This window comes from Ovis aries, chromosome 15 (assembly GCF_016772045.2).
Source record: "Ovis aries strain OAR_USU_Benz2616 breed Rambouillet chromosome 15, ARS-UI_Ramb_v3.0, whole genome shotgun sequence".
In the NCBI taxonomy this organism is placed as follows: domain Eukaryota; kingdom Metazoa; phylum Chordata; class Mammalia; order Artiodactyla; family Bovidae; genus Ovis; species Ovis aries.
Window position 1 is genome coordinate 17,944,396 of NC_056068.1, and position 25,502 is coordinate 17,969,897.

Consider the following 25,502-nt stretch of genomic DNA (forward strand, 5'->3'; position numbering starts at 1 on the left):
TTATCATTTTAACTCAGATTCTAATGTCTAAAATTTTTCTTTCTCATAACAAAAAAATTGTGATCATTCTTTATAATGTATTAAATTATTTATCATAAAATCTTAATGGTCTTTGGAGAAAAGGCCTAAATGAAGCTTTGTTCCACAATGAAAATGATATTGTACATCAGAGGCTGAAGTGAAGTGAAGTGAAAGTTGCTCAGTTGTGTCCAAATCTTTGCGACTCTGTGAACTGTAGCCTGCCAGGCTCCTCTGTCCATGGAATTCTCCAGGCCAGACTACTGGATTGGGTAGCCATCCTCTTCTCCAGTGGATCTTCCCAACCCAGGGATCGAACCCAGGTCTCCCACATTGCAGGTGGATTCTTTACCATCTGAGCCACCAGGGAAACCTGCCATCAGAAGCTATTGTGTACTTTACATGAATATGTCTCAGTGTATCAAGAAGAGGTACAGAATTATTCTCAATCTATAAACAATCAGTGGTCAAAAATGAAAAGAAATCTAAGTCATAATGAAGCAGTAATGCCAGATGTATTTTACAGAAGACAAGTAGAAATGAAAGAACTTTTACTTGGTATTGTAGATGGGTATGGCCTATTCTTTACTAACAGTTACCTTAGATTTTAAAAGTTATTCTCTGTTTGGTTTTGAATCACTTTGACTTTGCAAAAATGCTTGTTTTCTTTTAGGTAGGATATGATGAAATAATGTGTAGCATAGAAAAAGAAATCTAGATATCTGGTTTCCTCCCTCTTGTTTTGCTTTGTAAATTGTGGGATGGATGTTTTACTGATATCCAAAAATAGGACTCAAGCCATAGAGGCAATGAATTAAACATGGTGGTAGATATGTCTGAGAGACATAGATTGCTCTTCTAGCACAGAGGCAGTTCATGATGTGTTGGGAGCCTGTTTCACTTATAGCAAAATAGTCATGGGTAGTTGCTGTGCTTTGGGTCATGCGATTCAAAATTCTTCACATTCCTGGTCCTAATCAACTAAACCAGGGATTTATGCTTAACCCCAAAGCTAAACATTAGCAAGAATGCTGTCTAACTGATGTGTTCTATTTTGGAAAGTGATTAATCACATCCTTCTTCTTGATATGTCTTGAAATCATTATTACAAGTAAAACAAACTAAAGTGACACAAAGACTGAGATACACAGTGAGAAGGTGTTAAGCAATACCATGAGTAGAAGACATGAGGCAACAGAATATGGAATAGGCAGAAGCCATGCAGCAGAAAGGAAAGCGGCAAGAAGAAAAGCAGCTGTGACCAAGGATGTGATCAGGGAAAAGCAGAGCAAAGGAGCTGAGCCACAAGTCTGGTAGCTTTTCAGCTTGGTGGATTGGCACCAGAATGTTGCTATGCTGTAATCACTGTGTCCATTCCCAAGGACTGGTTGTACAGGGTGAGCCAGTTTTTTCCATACTTCCCCACTGCAGACTTACAATAGAGTGTCACTCATCACTTAAGATAAATTACAGCAAGCTCCTTGTCATCTGAAAGAGTATAGTGAAAACAGCCAGCCATAGCAACATGTAGGAAACTGTTTACAAGGGTGGGGGCAGGAAATTTCAAATGTCAACAAAACTGACTTTGATTTGCTATTATATAATTTTTAAGTTCAGTTTTTTTCTAATTACTAAAGTGAAATTACACTCAGTTCAGAAGACTTGAAAATTGCAGAAAAGCTTGGTGGGGGGGGGGGGGGCAGAAAAGTCACTCAGTTTCCACAACCAGAGATATTGCTCTGTGTGCATATGTCCATTGAGCATTTTAAAGCAGGAGTAATAGGATGTTACACTGGGCCTTGGCCTGTCTTAGTTTTAGCTGAGCCATGAAAGCAACAGATTCCACATACCCAAGTGAACTGTGAGAAGACTAGTAAGGAGAATTTGCTTGGTAGGATTTATAATAACAAAGCAAAAAAAAAAAAAAAAAGCCAAAGACTTTATCTTACGTTTTCTTCTACTTTTATAGTTTCCAGTCTTATGTGTAAGCCATTTGAGTTGATTTTTGTGTATGCAGTAAGACAAGGGTTCAATTTCATTCTTTTGCATATGGATATCCAGTTTTCCCAATATCATTTATTGAACAGACTATCTATGCTTTATACCTTGTGTATTCTTGACACTCTTGTTGACATATATGCATAGATTTATTTCTGGGCTCTTTGTTCTGTTCCATTGGTCTATATGTATACCTTGACACCAGTATCATACTATTCTAATTACTGTAGCTTTGTAATATATTTGACAACAGGATGTGTGATATGATTTCATGGATATGGCACCAAAAGCCAACAAAATATAAATATAGCCAACAAAAGCAAAAGTAGACAAGAAAGACTTTATCAAAATAAAAATCTTCTGCACAGCAAAGAAAATACTCAGTAGGTTGATAAAGTAACCTATGGAATAGGAGAAAATATGTTCAAATTATATTTCTGATAAAGGAATAAAATTTCTAAGATACACTGTTGCTGGCTGAAGGTCATGTCCCTGGTAGTTAGGGCCTGACAAAACGTGGTCCACTGGAAAAAGGTATAGCAAACTACTTCAGTATTCTTGCCTTGAGAACCTCATGAACAGAATGAAAAGATATATAAGGAACTCCTAAAACTCAACAGCAAAACCCCTAATAATCTAATTTTTAAATGGGCTAATGTCTTGAATAGGCATTTCTCCAAATAAGGCATACAAGTAAATTATAGGTATATAAAAAGAATCTCAATGTCAACAATCATTCAGTTCAGTTCAGTTCAGTCGCTCAGTCATGTCTGACTCTTTGCCACCCCATGAATCACAGCATGCCAGGCCTCCCTGTCCATCACCAACTCCCGGAGTTCACTCAAACTCAGGTCCAACAAGTCGGTGATGCCATCCAGCCATCTCATCCTCTGTCGTCCCCTTCTCCTCCTGCCCTCAATCCCTCCCAGCATCAGCCTTTTCCAATGAGTCAACTCTTCGCATGAGGTGGCCAAAGTATTGGAGTTTCAGCTTCAACATCAGTCCTTCCAAAGAACACCCAGGACTGATCTCCTTTAGGAAGGACTGGTTGGCTCTTCTTGCAGTCCAAGGGACTCATTAGGCAAATGCAAATTGAAACCACATTGAGATATTGCCTCACACCTATTAGGATGGCCATTGTAGTAGTAGTGGTGGTGGTGGTGGTCGTGGTAATAGTAGTAGAGGTAGTGGTAGTAGTAGCAATAGACAAGTGTTGGCAAGGATGTAGAGAAATTACAACCCTTGCGCACTATTGATGGGACTCCAAAATGGTGCAGTTACTATGGAAAACAGCAATGGAGGTTCCTCCAAAAAATTTTAAAAATAGAATTATCATATGATCTAGCAATCCCACTTCTGGGTATTTACCCAAAGTAATTGAAATCAGAATCTAGAAAAAAAGATATTAGCACTCTCATGTTCACTGCAGCATTATTCATAATGACCAAAATGCAGAAACAATCTAAACGCCCATCATTTACCAATTCATCATAAATGAATTGGTAAAAGAAAATGTGGTATATACATATAATAGAATATTATTCAGCCATAAAAAAGAAGGAAATCCTGTAATATGCAACATGGATGAACCTTGAGGACATTATGAAATTATAAATGAAATAAACCAGTCACAGAAGGACAGATAATGCATGATTCCACTTACATGAGGTTTCTAAAATAGTCGAACTCATAAAAGCAAATAATAGAATAATGATTGCTAGGGCCTGGGGGAAGGGGAGATGAGGAGTTGCTAATTAAAGGTATAAAACTTCATTTATTTATGAATGAATTAATTCTAGAGGTCCACTGTCTAACACTGAGCCTGTAGATAACAATACTGTAATGTGTACTGAAAAATCTGTTAAAGAGAGTGGATCTCATGGTAGCATAACAAGTCCCTTTACTCACCCACACTGGTTCAGAAGAGCAGAGACACGGAGTCTTTTTTTTAAAGCTAGACTTCAACAGTACCACTGTCTGCATTTTCATGATGTTTGCTTTTTAAAATCTTCTTATAAGATTAAATCTTTTGTTGTATTATTAAAAATTGATAAAATGTATGAGAATTTTAAAATACTAATTTATAAAATTATATGTTTAATTTTTAAAAATCTTTGTAAATAAATAAAGCTTATATATATTAAAAAAAACAAACAGTTCCACTGAAAGAGCTTAATATATGTTCCTTAGAATTTTGGGGAAAGGACAACTGGTGTCAACTCCTGCCTGAGAAGCAGGAGTTTGAGAAACAGGCCGGCCACCCAGCCCAGAATGAGGGAAGTAAAGGGAGACGGAAGAGAGATTGCTCAGTCCTTACTTCCAGAGTTTCTCATGCACAAACACTTCTTTGCGTTTCCCATGGATAAGACCTGGACCACAGGAGAGGCTGGGGCGGGGAACGGGGTTGTCTTCATTTACGTCCATGAGAGTTGGCTCAGGAGGTGAAGAAATCTTAGTAGAAAGGCTGTGAATGAGTCACAGGATTCCTAGGGACATGGCGGAGTTGACAGAGAGCAGGGGAGGGCACATCGCTGCGTCAAGAGAGCTGCAAAATAGAGCATGAAAACCCCACCTGTGCCCACAAGAAGCAAATTTAAACATCGGCCCAGCTTCAGAGAGCGAGAAGCCAACCACACTACCTCTATCCCAGGCAAGAGCTTTCTAACATACACCCTGTCGCCACCCAAACATGTACCTCTCCTCCCATCTACCTTCTATTTCAGCTCTGGAATAGTCAAGAGCCATCTCTGAGGGGATGGAGGGGAGAGGCTGACAGGGTAAGGTAGGATCAAACTCTCCCTCACCGTCACTGCCTCAAGCTGTGGCTGTGCCGGGAAAATGGCTGCTCTCTGAAAGACACTGGAATTCATCAGGGACTGGACAATCTAACCATCGTATTGAACTGAGGCTGTGTTTTGTGTCCTCAAGTGACCAAAGGATGCTTATCAGCTGAGAGTGGGCAGAAAAGTCATGGGACAGCCCAAGTTGTTATTCAGTGGCATTTCAAGGCAAAACTAAAGGTGTTTTCTGATTATATTCTGTGAGTCTTGATTGCTCAACACGCCTGTTATACATGTATGTATTTTTAAAAAATGTTTTTAAGCTACAAAAACCTTTTTTTTTTTTTTTGCAGCCAGCACATCCCACTTAGCATTATATTAAGAATGCTGCACTACATCAGTATCCTTTTACCATTGTGACTTTGTGCCATAGGGTATGTACCAGCTTCCCTAATATTATACACGTGAGTTATTTCTAAGTTTTCATAGCCATAATGTTGGAGTGAACAGAATTCCAACCTAGCATTGTGCACCTCTCTGATGAATGCCTTAGGATAAATTTCCTTGAAGTAGAATTGCCAGAAAGGATAAGCACCCTTTAATGACTAATGAAACATATTGACAAATTGTTCTGTGGAAAGCTTATACCAATTTTTTCTCCAGTCAGCAGATTCTATATCTGTATCAATTATCCCATGTTCTTGCCAACAGTAGTTATTATTATTAGTCTTGATAATCTGATATCTAATAAGGAAAAAGAATTTTTTCACAAAATTTTTTCTTTGATTATTGGAGAGGGTTGAACTTAACCTCATATGTTTATAGGCTCTGTGTCATTTTTTAATGCCTTACCTGCTTAACACCTTTGCTTATTATTTGTAATTAACAGGTGTCATTGAAAATATTAGTTCTTTTAAACTCAAGGCAAAGACCAAAAGAATGGCAGAGCTGGTAATTCTTGGTGTTTGCTTCAAAGTGTAGCTCACAGACCAGTCTTTGTATCATAACTGGAGCTCCAGTTGGCCACTGCGACATGCCACAGAGCAATGCAAGCTGTTGTCTTCAGTGCATCTAATTTTCTTGGTTGTTGCCTGCTGTTGTTGTCTTGCTTCAGTGGAAGTACAAAGAGAAGCATCATGTGGCCCGATGCCTGGACATTATTGCCATAGATACTCTCCAGTGCTATCTTCATCTTTTCCCAGCCACTCGCCTCAGACTGGCATGGTTGCATAACATCACTGTCTGTGCTTCCATAAAAGTGCTGGGTTTGGATGGTGGGGACAATCAGATGATGGGTTCTGATCCCTTTGTTGCTGGGGCTGATCAAATAACATCTCTGTGTCTCATTCTCCTCATCTGTAAAACTTTATGATCAGGTTGCACGATTACCTATCTGGACTAGTTTTTCATTACACTCTCATTTAAATCCTATGTGCCAGCCATCCAAAACTTTTTGTCATGCTCTGTGGGCCATTTTCCAAGTTTCTCTTCTGTTTGCAATGCCCTTGCTTACACATTTTTTCTTTGGTCGCATGACCAAAAAACTGGGTTGGCTCTTAGCTAAATGTTTGAAAGAACCAGGGCTGGCTGTTAGCTAAATGTTTGAAAAATACTCTTTGAATGGAGAAAAAAAGAATTCAATTAAACTATAATGAGAATCTAAATTTGTAAGAATGATTTGAAGACACTAGGAAATTTAAGATCTAACAGTGGGAAAAGATACACACAAAATAGCTGTGATATAGACCCAATAGATTCTCTATTCACAGCACTTCTGTGAGTGAGTTAGTGCAGACCCCACAAGTCAAGTGCTCAGTCCCACAAAACTAACTCCACTTCAGACACCAATCTCATGTCCAGACTTCCAGTACTTCTGACTGATTGGCTGTAAATTGGGGTTTCCCCAAATCCCCTCTTAAAGGTTGACAATTTATTAGAACAGTTTACAGAAACCAGGTAAATAGTTTACTTACTGTCATTAATTTATTACAAAGGATATTTTAAAGGATACAAATAAATAGCCAGATGAAGAGACACATATGACAAGATGGAAGATCCAGAAGGGTCCTGAGCACAGAAGCTTCTGTCCCCATGGAGTTTAGAATACGCCACCCTCCTAGCATGCAAAGGCATTCTTGTTCACCAACGCAGAGGCTCTCTGAACTTTGCTGTTTATTGTTTGTATGGAGGCTTCATTATGTCGGCATGACTAATTAAATCACCAGCCATGGTGATTAAGGGGGGGGCACTAGGGGGATGGCTAAAATTTCCAGCCCTGTTATCACATGATTGGTGCCTCTCGCAACTAACTCCCATCCTCCAAGAGTTACCGCACTGTGTAAACTCAGGTGGTTGAAAGGGGCTCATAATGAATAACAAGAAATACTCCTCTCACCCCTCCCACCCAGGAAATGTCAAGGGTTTTAGACTTTCAGTGCCAGGAACTTTGGATGAAGACCAAATACATATATATTTCTTACTATAGCACAATCACATAGTAGAAAACCAAAACTCTTGGTTTGGGATCATAAAGAAAGATAAGATTAATTCTGACTACAGGCTGGAAAAACATTCCTGAAAGTGGGTCTTAAAAGACAGATAGAATACAGATTGGAGAATAAGCCCTGTTAGGGCAGAGTCTGAATCCATGGTTGTTCCTTACTAGTGAAGCTCATTCTCCAGTGAATGATGGAATGGTTTGGACAGTAGGTACAGGGTATGTGTGTGTGTGCGTGTGTGTGTGTGTGTGTCTGTGTGTGTGTGTAGAGGTGAGGAAGGAGGATGCATGCAGACCATCATTGGCAGAAAGTAATCTGAGCAAAGGACATGAAGTAGGAAAGTAAAGAACTTTGTTTTTTTTTGTTTATTTTAAATGGTCATAGGGAGTTTACATTTGCTGGCCTTACATCAAGAAAGATTATCCAAATTTACTCATGGAGATCAACCATTATCTGTTAATATTTTTAATACTGTCCTGGTCATTGGATTATAAAGAAGAATTACCTGAAATTCTCTCAATTCTTTTGTACATATACACATAAATGTCAATACTAAGATCATGCAAGTCTTGTGGAGACTCCTATGCTCTCATGTAAAGAACAGACCTTGGAGGAGAAGCTAAAGATTTCTTTTTGTGGCCTCCAGCCTATCACTTACACAGCTAGTGACTGCTCCCTGATGCAGCAGATTCAGCTGAAAGCCTGAGATATGGAGAAAGTGTAATGCTTTCTCCATATCTTCTGATAAGACAGAAGTTTTATCAGAAGTGATTTTGTGCTGCTCTGGCATTTATCATACACAGAAAAAATATAAACAGTTAACCTAAATCTCATTTTCCATGCAAAAGATTGCTAAAAATTAGCAAACATTCAGCAGAAGTTACCAATGATGAATAGATCTCTGGGGAGGAGGAGGAAAGGAATTCAATTGACAGAATGCCCTAGCAAGCCAGCGGTTTCCCACAATACATAAACATCAGCCTTTTTCCTTAGGACTTTTGTTTCTAATATTGACATGAATAGCTTTCCTGAATTGAAGATTTATATATTCCAGCTAGAAATTAAAGTTCAAGTAGTTTGTTATGTAGATTTGATTCAATGGAAGCATTAACAGTCATAATTGAAAATTATTCTCCCTTTATACACCTTTCATTTATCCACATCCAACCACCCTTCAAGGCCAGTTTCTTTATTAAGTCTTCAGCTACTATCCATCTTTCTCTCATGCTAAAACCCTACTGTCTGTACCACCCATCAGGTACTTAGTCATGTGTAACCTTATAATATTATTTAAATTTTCACAACTTGTCTGCCCAAATGATAGGTTATAAATTTCTCGGGTTCTGCACTTTGCATTTACCAAAGAAGTTTGCATAGCCCATACAAATAGTAGGTCTTCTAAATATTTGTCAACGATTTCTTATTTTAATAAAAATATCACTAATCTTGATCCTAAAACATGTTGGGATTTATTCAAATTAACTACTGTTATGATAAACTTGGAAAGGGGTATACTTTTTATCATCGTTCCTGCTGAAGACACCATTCTCAGTCTTGCTGCTTTGAACCGAGAGGTGTGCGTTCAAAATATTCAAGCAAAGTCTGAAAGACCCAGGACCAAATGGTCTGCCAGGGCCTTTAGCCTGGTGTACAGCAGCTTACCTGATGGGTGCTGAGTAGCACAAGGCAGGATGATGCTTTGCCTCTCTCTTCAGTGACTCTAGACAGCTTCCAGACAAGATTTCCAATGCCTTAGGCTGGTGGACAGGGCACATGGAAGACAGGGGATCATCTCCCACTTGCTGAAGGTGAAATACAATTCTGCTGAGTTCAGAATGAAGAGAATGGTGCTGCTGAACTTCTCAGAGGGAAACAGACACTCGAAATAAAATGTCTTGCTTCTTTTTGGAAGGGGAGGAGAAGGTATTTTAATGATCAGTCAGTCTTAATTATTTTTACTTGCAATTGGAGAGAAATAAACCTCCTGACAGAAGTCCAGAGCTGAAGGGGAGGAAATGAAACCCCTTGCAGCTTCCTCTGCTGGCTGAGCACCTGCTGTTGGGCAGGCTGTTCACCCTGGCTGGGCCATGGGGTGGCTCCTGTAGGCCAGTCAGTCCCCTCCTCTCCTGCTTTCTCCTTCTCCCCAGATTCCTATACAGGCCATCTGGAGCAGGGGAATAAGTTTCAATCTCCCTTGTTCAAAACAGAATTCTGTTTAGAAATCTGCTTACTCCTCCCTTCACCCGCAATCCTGGTCACAGGCCCAAAATGAATTTAACTGTTAGATAATACTCATCAAGAGATAATGTATCTTTTGTTTCTTTAGGTAAATTTACTCCTAAGTATTTTATTCTTTTCATTGCAATGCAATGGTGAAGGGGACCATTCTTAATTTCCTTAATTTCTCTTTCTGTTTTGGCATTGTTAGTATATAGGAATGCAAGGGATTTCTGTGTATTAATTTTATAGCCTGCAACTTTACTATACTCACTGATTAGCTCTAGTAGTTTTCTGGTGGTGTCTTTAGGTTTTTCTATGTAAAGGATCATGTCATCTGCAAACAGTGAGAGTTTTACTTCTTCATTTTCAATCTGGATTCCTTTTATTTTTTTCTTCTCTGCTGTGGCGAGGACTTCCAAAACTATTTTGAATAATAGTAGTGGTGAGAGTGGGCATCCTCGTCTTGTTCCTTATTTTCGAGGAAATGCTTTCAATTTTTCACCATTGAGCATAACGCTTGCTGTGGATTTGTCATATATGGCTTTTATTATGTTGAGGTATGTTCCTTTTATGCCTGTCTTCTGGAGATTTTTTTAAAAAATCATAAATGGGTGTTGAACTTTGTCAAAGACTTTCTCTGCGTCTATTGAGATAATCATATGGTTTTTATTTTCAATTTGTTAATATGGTATATCACATTTGTGAATATTGAAGAATCCTTGCAACCCTGGAATGAAGCCCACTAACAAAGCAACTGACAAAGAATTAATCTCCAAAATACACGAACAGCTCATGTAACTCAGTACCAGGAAAATAAACAACCCAATCAAAAGGTGGGCCAAAGAACTAAACAGACATGTCTCCAAAGAAGATATACAGATGGATAATAAACACATGAAAAGATGCTCAACATCACTCATTATCACAGAAATGCAAATCAAAACCACAATGAGGTACCATCTCACGCCAATCAGAATGGCTGCCATCAAAAAGTCTACAAACAATAAATGCTGGAGAGAATGTGGAGAAAAGGGAACCCTCTTACACTGTTGGTGGGAATGCAAACTGAAATGAAGGAAAGCCACTATGGAGAACAGTGTGGAGATTCATTTAAAAACTGAAATTAAAACTGCAATATGATGCAGCAATCCCATGTCTGGGCATACACACCAAGGAAACCAGAACTGAAAGAAACACACGTATCCCAATGTTCAGTGCAGCACTGGTTACAATAGCTAGGACATGCAAGCAATCAGATCCATCAGCAGATGAATGGATAAGGGAGTTGTGGTAGATATACACACGGAATATTACTCAGCTATAAAAAAAGAATGCATTTGAGCCAGTTTTAATGAGGTGGATGAAACTGGAGCCTATTATACAGAGTGAAGTAAGTCAGAAAGAGAAACACCAATACAGTATATTAATGCATATATCTGGAATTTAGAAAGATGGTAATGAAGATCCTAAATTCAAGACAGCAAAAGAGACACAGATGTAAAGAACAGACTTTTGGACTCTGTGGGAGAAGGCGAGGGTGGGATGATAAGAGAGAATAGCATTGAAACATGTATATTGCCATATGTGAAATAGAGGACCAGTGCAAGTTCTATGCATGAGGCAGGGCGCTCAAAGCCAGTGTTCTGGGACAACCCAGAGGGTGCAATGGGGAGAGAGGTAGGAGCGGGCTTCAGGATAGGCAGACACATGTGCACCTGTGGCTGATTCATGTCATTGTATGGCAAAAACCACCACAATATTGTAAAATAATTGTACTTCAATTAAGATAAATTAATTTTTAAATCCATAAGAATCTAAATAGCATAGTGATTTGGTACCCACGTCCAACTGTTTAAAAAATAAGTCTTCCTTGAGACCACACATGGGGTTAAATGACCTCTTTGTTCCTGTGTGAAAGTGTCTTATTATTTACCACGTTATAGTGAATATACTGTTTTCAAATCCATCTCCTTCACTACATTAAGAGATTGTAGAGAGAACTTTAGTACGTCTGGTACTAAGCCTCATGGTAGGATCTTAAGTACTGTTATTCAATCACTAAATCATGTCTGACTCTTTGCAACCCAGTGGACTGCAGCACACCAGGCTTCTCTGTCCTTCACTATCTCCTGAAACTTGCTCAAACTCATGTCCGTTATGTCAGTGATGCCATCTAATCATCTCATCCTCTGTTGTCCCCTTCTCCTCCTGCTCTCAATCTTTTCCAGCATCAGGATCTTTTCCAAGGAGTCAGCTGTTCACATCAGGTGGCCAAAGTATTAGAGCTTCAGCTTCAGCAGAAGTCCTTCCAGTGAATATTCAGGGTTGATTTCCTTTACGATTGACTGGTTTGATCTCCTTGCAGTCCAAGGGACTCTCAAGAGTCTTCTCCAGCACCACAGTTCAAGAGCATCAATTCTTTTGGGCTCAGCCTTCTTTATGGTCCAACTCTCACATCCATACAGGACTACTGGAAAAATCATAGCTTTGACTACATGGATCTTTGTTGGCAAAGTGATGTCTCTGCTTTTTAATATGCAGTGGTTTGTCACAGCTTTACTTCCAAGGAGCTTCTTTTAATTTCATGACGGAGGTCACTGTCTGCAGTGACTTTTGGAGCCCAGGAAAATAAAGTCTGTCACTGTTTCCACTGTTTCCCCATCTATTTGCCATGAAGTGATGGGACCTGATGATATGATCTGAGTTTTTTGAATGTTGAGTTTTAAGCCAGCTTTTTCACTCACCTCTTTCACCCTCCTCAAGAAGAGCTTTAGTTCCTCTTCACTTTCTGCCATTACAGTGGTGTCATCTGCATATCTGAGGTTGTTGATATTTTTCCTGGCCATCTTGATTCCAGCTTGTGATTCATCCAGCCTGGCATTTCACATGAGGTACTCTGTATATGATTTAAATAAGCAGGGTGACAATACACAGCCTTGACATACTCCTTTTCCAATTTTGAACGAGTCTGTTCCATGTCTGGTTCTAACTGTTGCTTCTTGACCTGCATACAGGTTTCTCAGAAGGCAGGTTAGGTAGTTCAGTATTCCCACCTCTTCAAGAATTTTCCACAGTTTGTTGTGATCCACACAGTCAAAGGCTTTAGGGGAGTCAATGAGGCAGAAGTAGATGTTTTTCTGGAATTCTCTTGCTTTTTCTATGATCCAGTGGATGTTGACAGTCTGATCTCTGGTTTCTCTATCTTTTCTAATCTAACTTGTACATCTAGAAGTTCTCAGTTCACATACTGTTGAAGCCTAGCTTGAAGGATTTTGAGCGTTACCTTGCTAACATTTGAAATGAGCATATTTGTACGGTAGTTTGAACATTCTTTGGCATTGCCTTTCTTTGGGATTGGAACAAAAATGCCTTTTCCAGTCTGGTGGCCACTGATGAGTTTTCCAAATCTACTGGTACATTGAGTGCAGAACTTAAGCAGCATCCTCTTTTAGGATTTGAAATAGCTCAGCTCGAAGTCCATCACCTCCATTGCCTTTGTTCATATGAATGCTTCCTAAAGGCCTATTTGACTTCACACTCCAGGATGTCTAGCCTAGGTTAGTGACCATGTGGTTATCCAGGTCATTAAGGCCTTTTCTTGTATAGTCCTTTTGTGTATTCTTGCCACCTCTTTTTATTTTCTTCTCCTTCTGTTAAGTCCTTGCTGTTCTGTCCTTTATTGCACCCATTTTTGCATGAAATGTTCCCTTAGTATCTCTAATTTTCTTGCAGAGATCTCTATTCTTTCCCATTCTATTGCTTTTCTTTATTTCTCTGCATTGTTCACTTAAGAATGCTTTCTTACTTCTCCTTGCTATTCTTCGGAGCTCTGCATTCAGTTGGGTATATCTTTCCCTTTTCTTCTTTGCCTTCTGCTTCTCTTCTTTTCTCAGGTATTTGTAAGGCCTCCTCAGACAACCACTTTAACTTCTTGCATTTCTTTTTTTTGGCATGGTTTTGGTCACTGCCTCCTGTACAATGTTACAAACCTCCATCCATAGTTCTTCAGGCACTCTTTCTACCAGATCTAATCCCTTCAATCTATAAATGACTGTGCTACCTAACAGACATGTTGTTGAGTCAACACACTGGGAAAAAAATTCTATTCTATGGGGCTTTCACTCTTGAAAGGATCACAGAGGACCTGACTCTGAGTTCCGATGCAGTGAGGTGCTATGAGAAGAGTCCTGAGGCAGCAACATATTCCCAAGACTATTGACGTAATGTTGCAAACGGAGAAGCTTGTCATATCTGGCAGGTCCAAGAGAAAGAGGTGAAATTGCAATGCTACCCTCAACACTTAACTTTGACAGTTGACTGCTCTACAATAATAAAAAGAAAACCCTGATGGCAACCAATCTCCTAAGAAAGGCAGATCCAAATGAATAGCGAGGATCTGGCTTACTTCCCCAAGAGACTTAGGCTCCTGGAGGTGTAGAATCTTCTCTCTTTAGGGACTGCTACCTGTAAGCATCTATAGCATATCAGAAATAAGCTCGAATGAGGTAAGGAGAGAAAAGCACTTTAATCACTTTGATGATAAAACTGTAATTGTTTTGCATCATTGTTTGGAAATTGTGATACAACACTTTGTTGGCTTTTAGACAACTTAAAATTGCTTATAATTTTTTTAAATGTACATTAATGTATCATTTTGTTCCCCCTGACTCTCCTTATGGACCTGGGAGGCCCAGAACAAGATGTTACAAGTTGATAGCAGAAATGAAAAAGCTGGGGTAGCAGCTGGAGCCAGAGCTCAGGGGAACTGGCTGTACAAAGTGCAAAGTAGAACTAGGTAAGGGTGGGGACTGTGTGGCTTTGAAGGTGGAGACAGCTACCCTGGAGGGAATGTGTTACTCATAAACCTTTTAAAGAGTTTTGCCTGGATGGCAGCGGCAAAGCAATTAAACAGCTGTGGGCAGACAGACATGACCTAATTTATTGGCCTTTCCTGTTGTCTTTGGTGCAGCCGGTGCTATAGCCTAACCTGCGACTAAGAGTGTTTGGTGGGGTGCAAGATTGGGGGTTACTGAGAATAGGGGAGAAACTGATGTCCTTGAGGAAGAAGAGGCACTGTACCCAAGTAGGACCCCATGGGGCCTTCCCAGGACATGGGCCTTCTTTAGCTCCTCTCTCGAGTACCTAGATAGTATTCGACACACATTTCCTGATTTGTTTTGCAGATATATATTTAAAAAAACCTTCCCCCTCTCCAACAAACAGAAGATGTTAACTACTTGACAACCATCAGCACATAGCCCCAGGTCTCCTGGAGCATAAGGAGTGACAATGTTAACCTTTGTGACAGCACCCTGCTACCTGTCCATCAGCCAGAGAACTGTGCAGAAGCTGATCACAGACCCCGCTCCCTCACCTGGCTTTTAAAAGTGCTTTGCCTAAGCCCTTCGTGGAGTTCAGGGCTTTTAGGGTATGAGCCACCCGTCTCCTTGCCTGGTTTTGCAATAAACCTTTCTCTGCTCCAAACTCCAAAGTCTGCTTGGCCTCACTGTGCATTGGGCACAAAAACCTGATGGCAACAGCACAAGCAAGCAGGCCCAGTGCAGGGATGGCCAGGCCCTCCTGACCTACTCCCTCACTGAGAAGGCCATTGTCAGCAGTCCCCTTGCCAAGCCCCAGCGATTCTTCTGCTCTGAGGAGTGAAGGACCCAACACGAGCTACTGAGGTGACAACTTTCAGCAGACAAGAGTTCTCACCTGGCCTTCAGTGATCCTGAAGGGGGCTGCAAAGTGTAGGCTCAAGTGCAAATGAGGTGATCCAGCTACTCAAGTGTGGATGGTCCAAAAGTCATGAGAATCTACCTTATGGCACCAGGAAGAAAGGAAGAGGACCACATGTAAAATACATGACAGAAATTTTAAAACAGACTGCAAAAAGTTCTGTGATTTAAAAACTGACAAATGAAAAGAAAAACCTTTGCTCTGATACTATTTAAATTAAAATGCTGGCTGTTTAGAGGATTTAATGGGGACCCCTCGGATGTTCCTCAGGCCACTCCAGACCCTTTGGGGGTTCTGACTGCTGTACTCCTTGGCCCCACGGTCACTCCTGCCTGTCTCAGAGCCCCACCTCTGGGAAGCTCACTGAGGGGCTGACGAGCAGCAAGCCATCTGCAGCAGAAAAGGGGGTGGGGAGGCCTTGTCAAGAAGCTGTGTCACGTGGACTGCACTTGGGTCTCACCTAGACTGTGGGTTTATTTGGTGTGGCTGTAGGTGGGGGTGAGGGGGATCACAGGGGTCCCATACTGACCCCCACATATCATCACAGTCTAGGATCACAACCCACACATTCTTTCAATGGCTATTTAACTCCCTCAAAGCTAAGGCATTAACTTCCCTTTGAATCCACACATCTCCACTGTTCAGTGTCTGGGTCAGTTCACCCGTAAAGCCTCAGGATATGATGCACAGCTGCCACAGGGCACAGAGTCTTGCGTTCCAGTCTCACATCCACCCCTGGTGGTACTATGGTCTTGAGATATTTTGAGAAAAGAGAAAAATAAGGACAATAATATCTCACCTGGGAAAATAAGGAAATAATATCTGCTCTTTCTACTTTCTGCTCAGTCGCTCAGTCGTGTCCAACTCTTTGTGACCCCATGAACTGTAGCCCACCAGGCTCCTCTGTCCATGGGATTTTCCAGACAAGAATACTGGAGTGGGTTGCCATTTCCTTCTCCATTTTTCTACTTTAAAGGATATTTGAGAGAATCCGGTGAGTATGGGAAGCTTTAAAGTACTGCATACATTTAAAATATTACCGATCACATATTCTTGAATAATCACAGAATCAGCAAAGAAAGAGATCTAATTCCTTCCTCTATCTTTTGACCAACTTGTAGTGAAAGCAGGATGCTTTACCTTTTCAGAAACTCTTTGGACTTCCGTGTTGTCCTTCTTTAACTATGTCCTATTTTCTCATATTGAACATAACCACTCAACAGTCAATGTGAAGTATGACCAGGGCTCGGTTCAGGGAAGGGAGTTCAGAGCCAGGAGCTAATCAGCTCCTGAATATTACAGCATTTGTATTTGTGTAACCACACAGTGGCAGTAAAAGAAAACAAAAACAGCAGAAAGTGAAAAAGAAATTCTTCCAACTGTCAGACTGAACAGCTTCAGGGGCAGAAGGTCCCTTTGATCCTGCCAAGTAATTTTTAAATACTAGAAATGAGGCTTTTTACATTTGTGTCAGGCATAGCCCTCCAAGACTCCAGGCTTTCCCTTCCCAAACCGCAGGATTTTCTGAGAAATAACAGTCCCTCAATTTATGTAAAGGAGTGGCCTGTAGGTGAAGTCACAACCTAATGTCCTGGCAACCAAGATAGGATCTCTTATGCATATTAGAGTCATTTGGAAGCTCTGAAAAACATCTATGCTTCCCCCATCACAGACCAATTTGGCTGGAATGTCAGGGTGGGACATGGCATCAGACGTTTTGAGAGTTCCCCAGGTGGCTGTCATTTCAGCCCGGGTTGAGAATCTCTGCCTTGGCAGAGCTGCAGTTCAAGACTTGTCATCACAGAAGCCAAGCAGACATATCAAATGTATCTTAGTGCCCAGGTAGGCACACAGAGAGGAGACACAGAGTGAGTACAGAGAACCCAGGTGCAACCCCCTCCAGACAGGTGAATCTTAGTACCTACCAAGTCAACATTTTATCACCTTGAGCTGAACTGGAATGGTCTACAGCTCCCACTTAGGGAAATCCAGCAATAAGTTTTCCCTAGGAGGTGCCACAGGTTGGATTCTGATCCTAGGGCAGCCCATTCACAGGCAGGCTAGAGGTGCGTCACGTGACCTGCCATAATCGCCATGAACATCAGAATCTGGACCAGAGAATGTGTACAGTCAGCCAGTTGAAAATGCACAGCATGAGGTGAGGGAATCAAAGACATCCTAGAAGAAGGACAGGCTACACTCTGACAGGCAAGCAGTGTAGCTGGTCCCTAGAGTTGCCTTGGTTTCCCAAATCCTTCAAGTTCCAAATTCAGCCCACATGTAACCTTTGGGCAAAGCCCTCTCTGTCTAAGGGGCCCTGACTGACTCCTCCTTTCCATCCAAAGACCCTGACTAACCTGAGCGTATTGGAGACTGATCATGGCACCCAGAAGGATGGGGAGAAGCAGCAGCATAGAGTAGCAAGAGAAGAACAGGGCAACTCTCAGAAGATGCTGGAGCAAGAGACAGAAACTGTGAGAGGGCAGACGGGGCATGAACAGTGAGTGCAGGATAATCAGAAAGAAAATGGAAGGGAATTTTCTGGCAGGGAAACAGAGCCTTAGCAATATAAGGCTGGGAAGTGAGAAAAAGCAGAATTTACAGGATGATAGAAGAGGGCAACCAGGATGGAAGAGGGAAGAAGAGGATGAGAAACGTCTTTCCCTGTTCTGCGCTGTTGGAAGATGACTCCTATAAGTACATTTCTCAGGCTCAACTAGAAGTTTGAGGCTTCCAGCTGGCTTCAGCCAGGCACTGGCAGGAACTGGAGGTCTAGAAGGGAAAAGTCAGGGTATTTCTCCTCCTCCCTCTGCATTATGAGGAACTTCCGGTAGCGACTCTCTCTCCCAGTTTTCCAAATCCCCGGACAGGTCTGCCAAGGTCCCAGTTTCTCTTGAAGGATCCTAATCTGTAGGGCTTGGCTAACCCTGCCTGCTTCTAAAAAAACAAAAAGAATAAAATTTAAACTTAATTGTTCTTCAGTCACTCAGTCCTGTCCAACCCCATGAACTTCAGCCTGCCAGGCTTGCCTGTCTTTCACTATCTGCCAAAGTTTGCTCAAACTCATGTCCATTGAGTCAATGATGCCATCCAGCCATTTCATCCTCTGTTGCCCACTTCTCCTGCCTTCAGTCTTTCCCAGCATCAGGCTCTTTTCCAATGAGTTGGCTCTTTGCATCAGGTGGCCAAAGTATTGGAGCTTCAGTTTCAGCACCAGTCCTTCAAATGAATATTCAAGGTTGATTTCCTCTAGGACTGACCAGTTACATTTTATTATATAAAAAATTTTAAAAATCCTTTCTTAGATAAGTAGAAATTAAGTGCAATGAAGTCTGTGAAACATATTTGTTATGCTGCTGCTGCTGCTGCTAAGTTACTTCAGCCATGTTCGACTCTGTGTGACCCCATAGATGGCAACCCACCAGGCTCCTCTGTCCCTGGGATTCTCCAGGCAAGAAAACTGGAGTGGGTTGCCATTTCTTTCTCCATATTTGTCATAAATAGGACAAAAGTCAATTTCCTTCATGTATAGAGAAACATATAAAGCAGTAAGAAAAAACCCCGTTAAGACTCTGTGTCATAGTTGTATTTGCTTTCTAGAATCCATTCCCCTAGTTTCCCCCCTTTTTGATTTTGTTGTGGGCATCAAAATATGCAGTCCCAGAGGATGGATCACAAATGATTTGTCTAACATTTAAATCTGACTCCTTGATTTTCAATTCCCTTGCAGCAACGGGTGGCTTTATGACCTGGATTTGGTCAATGAGAGTTAAGGGGAGGTGTGCTGGGATAGCATTCAGCAAAGCTTTCACTTTCATAATCAAATGGACAGATGTAGTTGGCTGCACCCTTATCCTCTCTCTCCCGCCTTGAATATGGATGTGGTGTTTGGAGCAGCTGTAGCCATCTTTCATTGCAAAGGGACCAACCTGACATCCTAAACCATTAAACCAGCTAGCAGACCTATTTCCAGATACCTTGTTATTTCCAAAAAATTTATTCCCAATGGATTAAAGCCATGATTAGATTTGTTATTTGTGACAAGAAGCTTTCTGAATATAAATTCTGAAATACAAATAGGCAAAGGTATAAATAGATAATTCATAAATTATGAAATGTAAATTAATAGTAAACATAGAAAAAAGTTCAAATTCATTATAACCACAGTTTCAGAAATTAAATCTAGTATAAGAATTTTTAGCCTACAAAATTAGCAAAGATTAAAAATAATAGTACAGTTCAGTCCCGGGAAGGACAGTTTCTGCTGCAAGTCAAGTACAATTTTGGTAGAACTTTTTGGAAATCATTTCCCAACATAAAACAAGAATTTAGAAAATATTTATATTCTAGAATAATGATTCTACACTGTGGAATTTACCTAGCTGTGCTTAGTCACTCAGTTGTGTCTGACTCTTTGTGACCCCACAGACAGTAGCCTGCCAGTCTCCTCTGGCAATTCTCCAGGTAAGAATACAAGACCCAGGTCTCCCGCATTGCAGGCAGATTCTTTACTATTTGAGCTACCAGGGAAGCCCAAGAATACTGGAGTGGGTAGCCTATCCCTTCTCCATGGGAACTTCCCAACCCAGGAATTGAACTATGGTCTCCTGTATTGCAGGCGGATTTTTCACCAGCTGAGCTACCAGGGAAGCCTAGAATTTATCTGAGAGACACTTTTAATTAAATTAAGGATGTAAGCACAGATGTTTGTAATGATATTATTTAACATAGTGTAACACAGCATAACAAACCTGATTCCATATTGAATTTATTCCTTTATCTCTAATCTTTGTGCTCTGTTGCTTGTGCTTAGTCATGCTGGTTCTGAACCATTTGTAAAATAATGTTGCCTGTAACTTGAAATACACAGGATAGCCCATTCTCAAGGCTCTTATCTTTAAAGACATAAAAATTTCCCCACTCATATAGAGATAAAAAGCTGCAGAACAGAGAATAATATTTGTCTTGTTGGAGGTTTGTAAGAACATTGTGACCACACCTAAATGTACAGATGCAAAAACAAAGAATTCTGGCATCAATAAGTCTGCAACAACCAGCCACATCTCCTCCCCTCCAGGTATAAAAGAAGCCCAAATTCTAACTCAGGTAAGATGATTCTTTGGGATACTAGTTCATCATCTTCTTGATCTGCTGGCTTTCTAAGTAAAGTAGCCCCAACAACTCATCTCTCAGTTTATAGGCATGTAGTATAGTAAGCAGTATGAGCTTGAACTTGTTAACAATAGCAATGAGAAACAAAAAAGAATAACAGAAAACTGAAGTACCTAAAATATTGGAATGATTAATTAAATTATAAAATACACATGGAAGAATAGTATACAGCCACAAAAAATGTTGACTAAGAGTCTTTAATTTGAAGGGGTTATTTTTATGTCAGATATTACACATAAAAATATACATAATACTATTACAATTATATGAAAGTGAGTGTGGATGAAAATAGTTTTGATGGTTCCTAAAAAGTTAAACCCAGAATTGGCAAATGTCACAGTAATTCCACTCCTGGGTATACACCCAAAAGAAAGGAGAACAGGTACTCAAAATCCTTGTAGATAAATGTTCATAGCAGCACTATCCACAGCAGACAAAAGGTGGAAACAACCCAAATGTTTATGAAGAATGAATAAACAAATTGTGGTATAAACCTAAAATGAAATATCATTCAGAACAATTTTTAAAAAAGAACGAAGTACAGATAGATGCTACAAGGTAGGCAGACGTCAAGACATGCTGAGTAAAGTGGGCACAAAAGGTTACATATCACATGGAAGATTCTATTATATGAAATGTCTAGTGGAGGTAGATACATATGGACAGAAAGCTGATTGGTGGCTGCCAGCAATTGGAGGGAGCAGGAATAAGGAATAACTTTTAAAAAAATTAATTTCACTGAAGTATAGTTGATTTACAATGTTGTGTTAATTCTGCTGTTAATATACCAAAGTGATTCATTATTTTTCATATTCTTTTCCATTATGGTTTATCACAGTTTATTGAATACAGTTGCCTGTGCTATACAGTAGGACCTTGCTGTTTATCCATTCCATACTTATAAATTTGCATATGCTAATCTGAAACACCCAATCCATCCCGCCCCCTTCCTTCTCCCCCATGGCAACACAATCACAAGTCTGTTCTTTATGTCTGTGAGTCTGTTTCATAGATAAGTTCACTTGTGTCATATTTTAGATTCTACACATACATGATAGCATATGGTATTTACCTTTCAAAGAGTAACTATTTAATGAGTTTAATTTTGAGGTGGTGAGATTTTTCTGGCCTTGTGTCCAAGTATTCCAACACCATTTGCTGAAAAAGACTATCCTTCATTGAACTGCTTTCAGACCTTTGTGAAAAAAATCAACTGGCTATATTTTGGGGCTCTGTTTCTGGACTATATTCTGTTCCATTAAATCATATAAATTTTCCCCTTCACAAATACTATGATATCTTGATTACTATGACTTTATAGTAAGTCTTAAAATCAATTAGTGTGATTCTTTCAATTTTCTTTTTTTCAAAATTGCTTTGTCTATTCAGTTCCTTCGTTCTTCCATAAAAATTAGATTTCTAATTGTTCATTATTAGTATATGGTAATACCATAGGTTTTTATATATTAATCTTGTATCCTACTACCTTGTTAAAGTCACATATTGGTTCTAGGATTTTTTTCTTTTGCTAGATTTTTTTCTTTGTAACCAATCACGTCATTAGCAAATATGGATACTTTTATTTCTTCCTTTCTGATATGGGTATCTTTTACTTCTCTGCCTGTCTAGGACCTCAAGTATGATGTTAAATAGGAACGGTAAGATTGATTGTACATCTTGTCTTGTTTTCAATCTTAAGGGGGAAAGCAGTCTTATACCATTAGGTATTATGTTAGCTAAAAGATTTTTTGTAGATGCCTTTTTTCAGGGTCTGTTTCTTCCTTGCCATGAGTTTTTATCAAGGCCTTTTCTGCATCAATTGATATGATCACACGTGTTTCTTTTTTAGATTGTTGATATAGTGGTTTACAGTAATTTATTTTAAAATAGAGAATGAGCCTTACTGTTATGTATTAAATTGTGTCCTCCAAAAAAGATATGCTGGAGTCCTAACCCTTAGTACCTTATTTGGAGACAGGGTCTTTACAAAGGTAATCAAGCTAAAGTGAGGTGTTTAGTGTGGGCTCTAATTCAGTATGATTGGTGTCCTTATGGAGAGGGCAAAATATAGACGGCAGAGGCAGATACACACATAGGGAGAATGCCATGTGAAGACTGGAGTTACACTGCTACCAGCCCAGGAACCAGCAGAGTTCCTGGGAGAGCCCTGGAACAGAGTCTACTCAAGAGCCATCAGAGGGTGTGCCCGTCCTGACACCTGGAGGCCAGCTCTTTACCACGGATCTGCAGAACAGACCAGTGGTTGCCAGGTTACCCTCTCCCAGCTCAGATCAGACTGCTCCCTCCTTAACTACCATTACATGTGTTGTTTTAAAGTCGAAACCAAGGCAAACATGATATAAATATAAAACACCACAACCTTTCTTTGGAAAGTGGTGAGTTTGGTGTCGCTGTAGCCCCCAATTTCTTCTTTCATCACTAGAAAGTCTAACACACAGAGGAATGAGGAAGCTGGCTCCTGTGGTATGCCAAACTGGTGTTTTGAGTACAGCCTTTAGATAGGGCCATTGGCAATGCCAATAAGGAAACATTCCTGAGGAGAGTGAAGTGAGCCTAAGGCTCTCAATATTATGGCCTGTGCAGTAACTAACTGCAGAAAAACAGACCCGAGTTGCTTTAGCAAGGCTCTTAGCCAACTGGTTCTCAGTTTTAAAACTCAAATGTGTTAATAGGAAGAAAAATATTTTCTGACTAACCTTAACTTGACCTTCTTTGTCCTTTATGTCATATCCCCAGATCTATCCTTCCCTTACTTGTGTTCCCTCACAGAAGTAGTTAAGGTTCACTTAATTAGGAATTGAGTATCTACTAGGTGTATGAGGCTCTCCATCCCTGAGACAATCCTTGACCACAGGAACTTGAGACTGATGTACAGAAATGAACTTACCCATGAATATATTAACATTACCAAATGTATAAAACATTATCAAGAAAAGGGCAGAAAAATATTCAGATATTTAAAGTCATATTTATGAAGGAAAATATAGTTATTTTATATCTCTTGCATTTCTTTATTATCAAAAGAAGCAATTAAAAATCTATAATAATTTTAAGGAATAAAATAATAATAAAATGGTTAGAGTTCCTATAAATATCACACCCAAGAGATGACCATCTTAGTAGTTTACAGTATATCCTTACAAAATGCATATATACTTTTAAAAAAAACAAACAGTGATAAGAGCAAATTTCACATATTGAGGTACGAGGAAGTCATTCTGGCTTATACACAAGTAAATCTGAACTTTGTGCTAACTAAAACAGTCTGTGTGTACAGACATTGTATATCTGCTTTAATTATTAAAGAAAAGGGCAGAATATGCAAAAGTAAAGAATGTGCATGTTAAAAATAAAGATTAAACGCTTCCCTTCCTGGGATACCAATACTAGTACTATTTAAATGATAAGACTCCTTTCCCAGGTGCTAGGGCCGTACTGACTTGCTATGTACATGCTGAACTGTTTTCTTTTTTTTTAATTTGAAGGAATGTATCCTTGATGTGTTTGATGTTCTTTGCTCTGAAAATATACAAAACTGTGTTGAAAACCATGCTTCTCCAGAGAAGTTCTTCAGAGTTATCTGAGAGGCTGTTTGGGGAGCTATAAGTCCTTATTGGCTCAAGTAAAACTCCTTTCTCTTCCTATTATATTGTTTATTGATTATTTCCCTTGACAACAGTTGCTGGCAATTTTCCTGTATATATGGCAAATATCATTAGTGGCCCTCCAATACCCATTATGTTCTTTTCCTTAGTAACAATATTCCCAATTTTTAGTAAGGACACATGATTACCTAGAATTGTATGTTCTCTATTTTTATGGTCAGTGAATAGCAAGATCTGTAAGTGCAAAGATCTCAGTGCTGGTTCTGTTACAAGCTACATGACAATGTGAGGATAATCACTTCAACTTCATTGTAGAAAGCAGTACCACACAGTGATTTAAGTGCTGATGGAGTCCACAAATCAGTGCTTCTTAGCAATACTATCTCAATCAAGTTACTTATCCTCCCTAAACTTCATCTGAATGGAGACTAAAAATATCCCTCAATTCATCAGATTGTTGTAAAAATAAAGGTGATAATGGATATGAAGAGTTTAGCACAGAGCAAGTAATCAATAAATAAGAGCTATTATTACTGTTGCCGCTGTTAGCTTTTGAAAAAAAAAAAATACCTGCTTTATGAGATTAGGATGAGGATAAAAACTAAGAGTTAGAATGTCACAAAACCTAACTAGGGCACTAATCATCAACCTTGGGATTTGTTGTTGTTGTTTAGTTGCCAAGTCATGTCTGATTCTTTTTCGACCCCATGGACTGTAGCCCACCAGGCTCCTCTGCCCATGGGATTTTCCAGGCAAGAATATTAGAGTGGGTTACCATTTCCTTCTCTAGGGGATCTTCCTGACCCAGGGATTGAAACCATGTCTCCTACATTGGCAGGCAGATTCTTTACTGCTGAGCCACCAGGAAAGTCCTTATTTACCAGGCTCCTGTCATTATCTGCCAACACCACTCTCTCAAGCAGACTTCCCACATGGCTGCATTTCAGCCCTCTTCATTGTAAGAACAAAATGCAGCCAAGCATATTTTTTCATCTCTTTTAAGTGTCTCAACTTTTTTTCCACTCTCACTTGAAAAGACCCACATCTAACTTTTGATCTACTTAATATATTTTCAGTTTGCCTATATTTAAAAAAAAAAAACTCAAAAAGTAAAAATTATGAAAGGTCAATAATTCCTAAGGTCACTAAAACAAACTCACTTGTACAATAAGCTGTAAACTCACCTTATTTGGTTATTCTGAGCCTTAACTCTTTTAATTATTTCTGCAGATTAGATGTGGAACTATAATAGTATAGTAGTTCCACATGTATTGCCCACAGAGACCAATTTAAGGAGCAATTAGACAGGAGAATTTGTCTGAGAGAAAGCTTTCCCCTCAATTTAAAGAAATTAACTAAACTGGATGTTATTGAAAAGTGTAGACACCTCAGAGATCCATGATGTTGACACCATTCTTTGTTACAGTATCAGAACACTCCAGCCTATAGGG

The 25,502-nt window shown here is 39.7% G+C and overlaps 1 protein-coding gene across 3 annotated transcripts in view; it reads right to left on the bottom strand.

The window, feature by feature from the left end:
• The window catches only part of EXPH5 (exophilin 5), a 95,293-nt gene that overhangs the window by 64,009 nt on the left and 5,782 nt on the right, over window positions 1-25,502 (bottom strand). The window contains exon 1 of one of the 3 annotated variants that reach the window (XM_042232891.2): window positions 8,957-16,515. The exons of the other annotated variants lie outside the window; for them this stretch is intronic. Within the exon in view, the coding sequence (XP_042088825.1) occupies window positions 8,957-9,069 (113 nt within the window). The 5' untranslated portion in view covers window positions 9,070-16,515. Of the gene's footprint in view, window positions 1-8,956; window positions 16,516-25,502 lie in introns of those variants that run through there. 3 annotated transcript variants of the gene reach the window in all.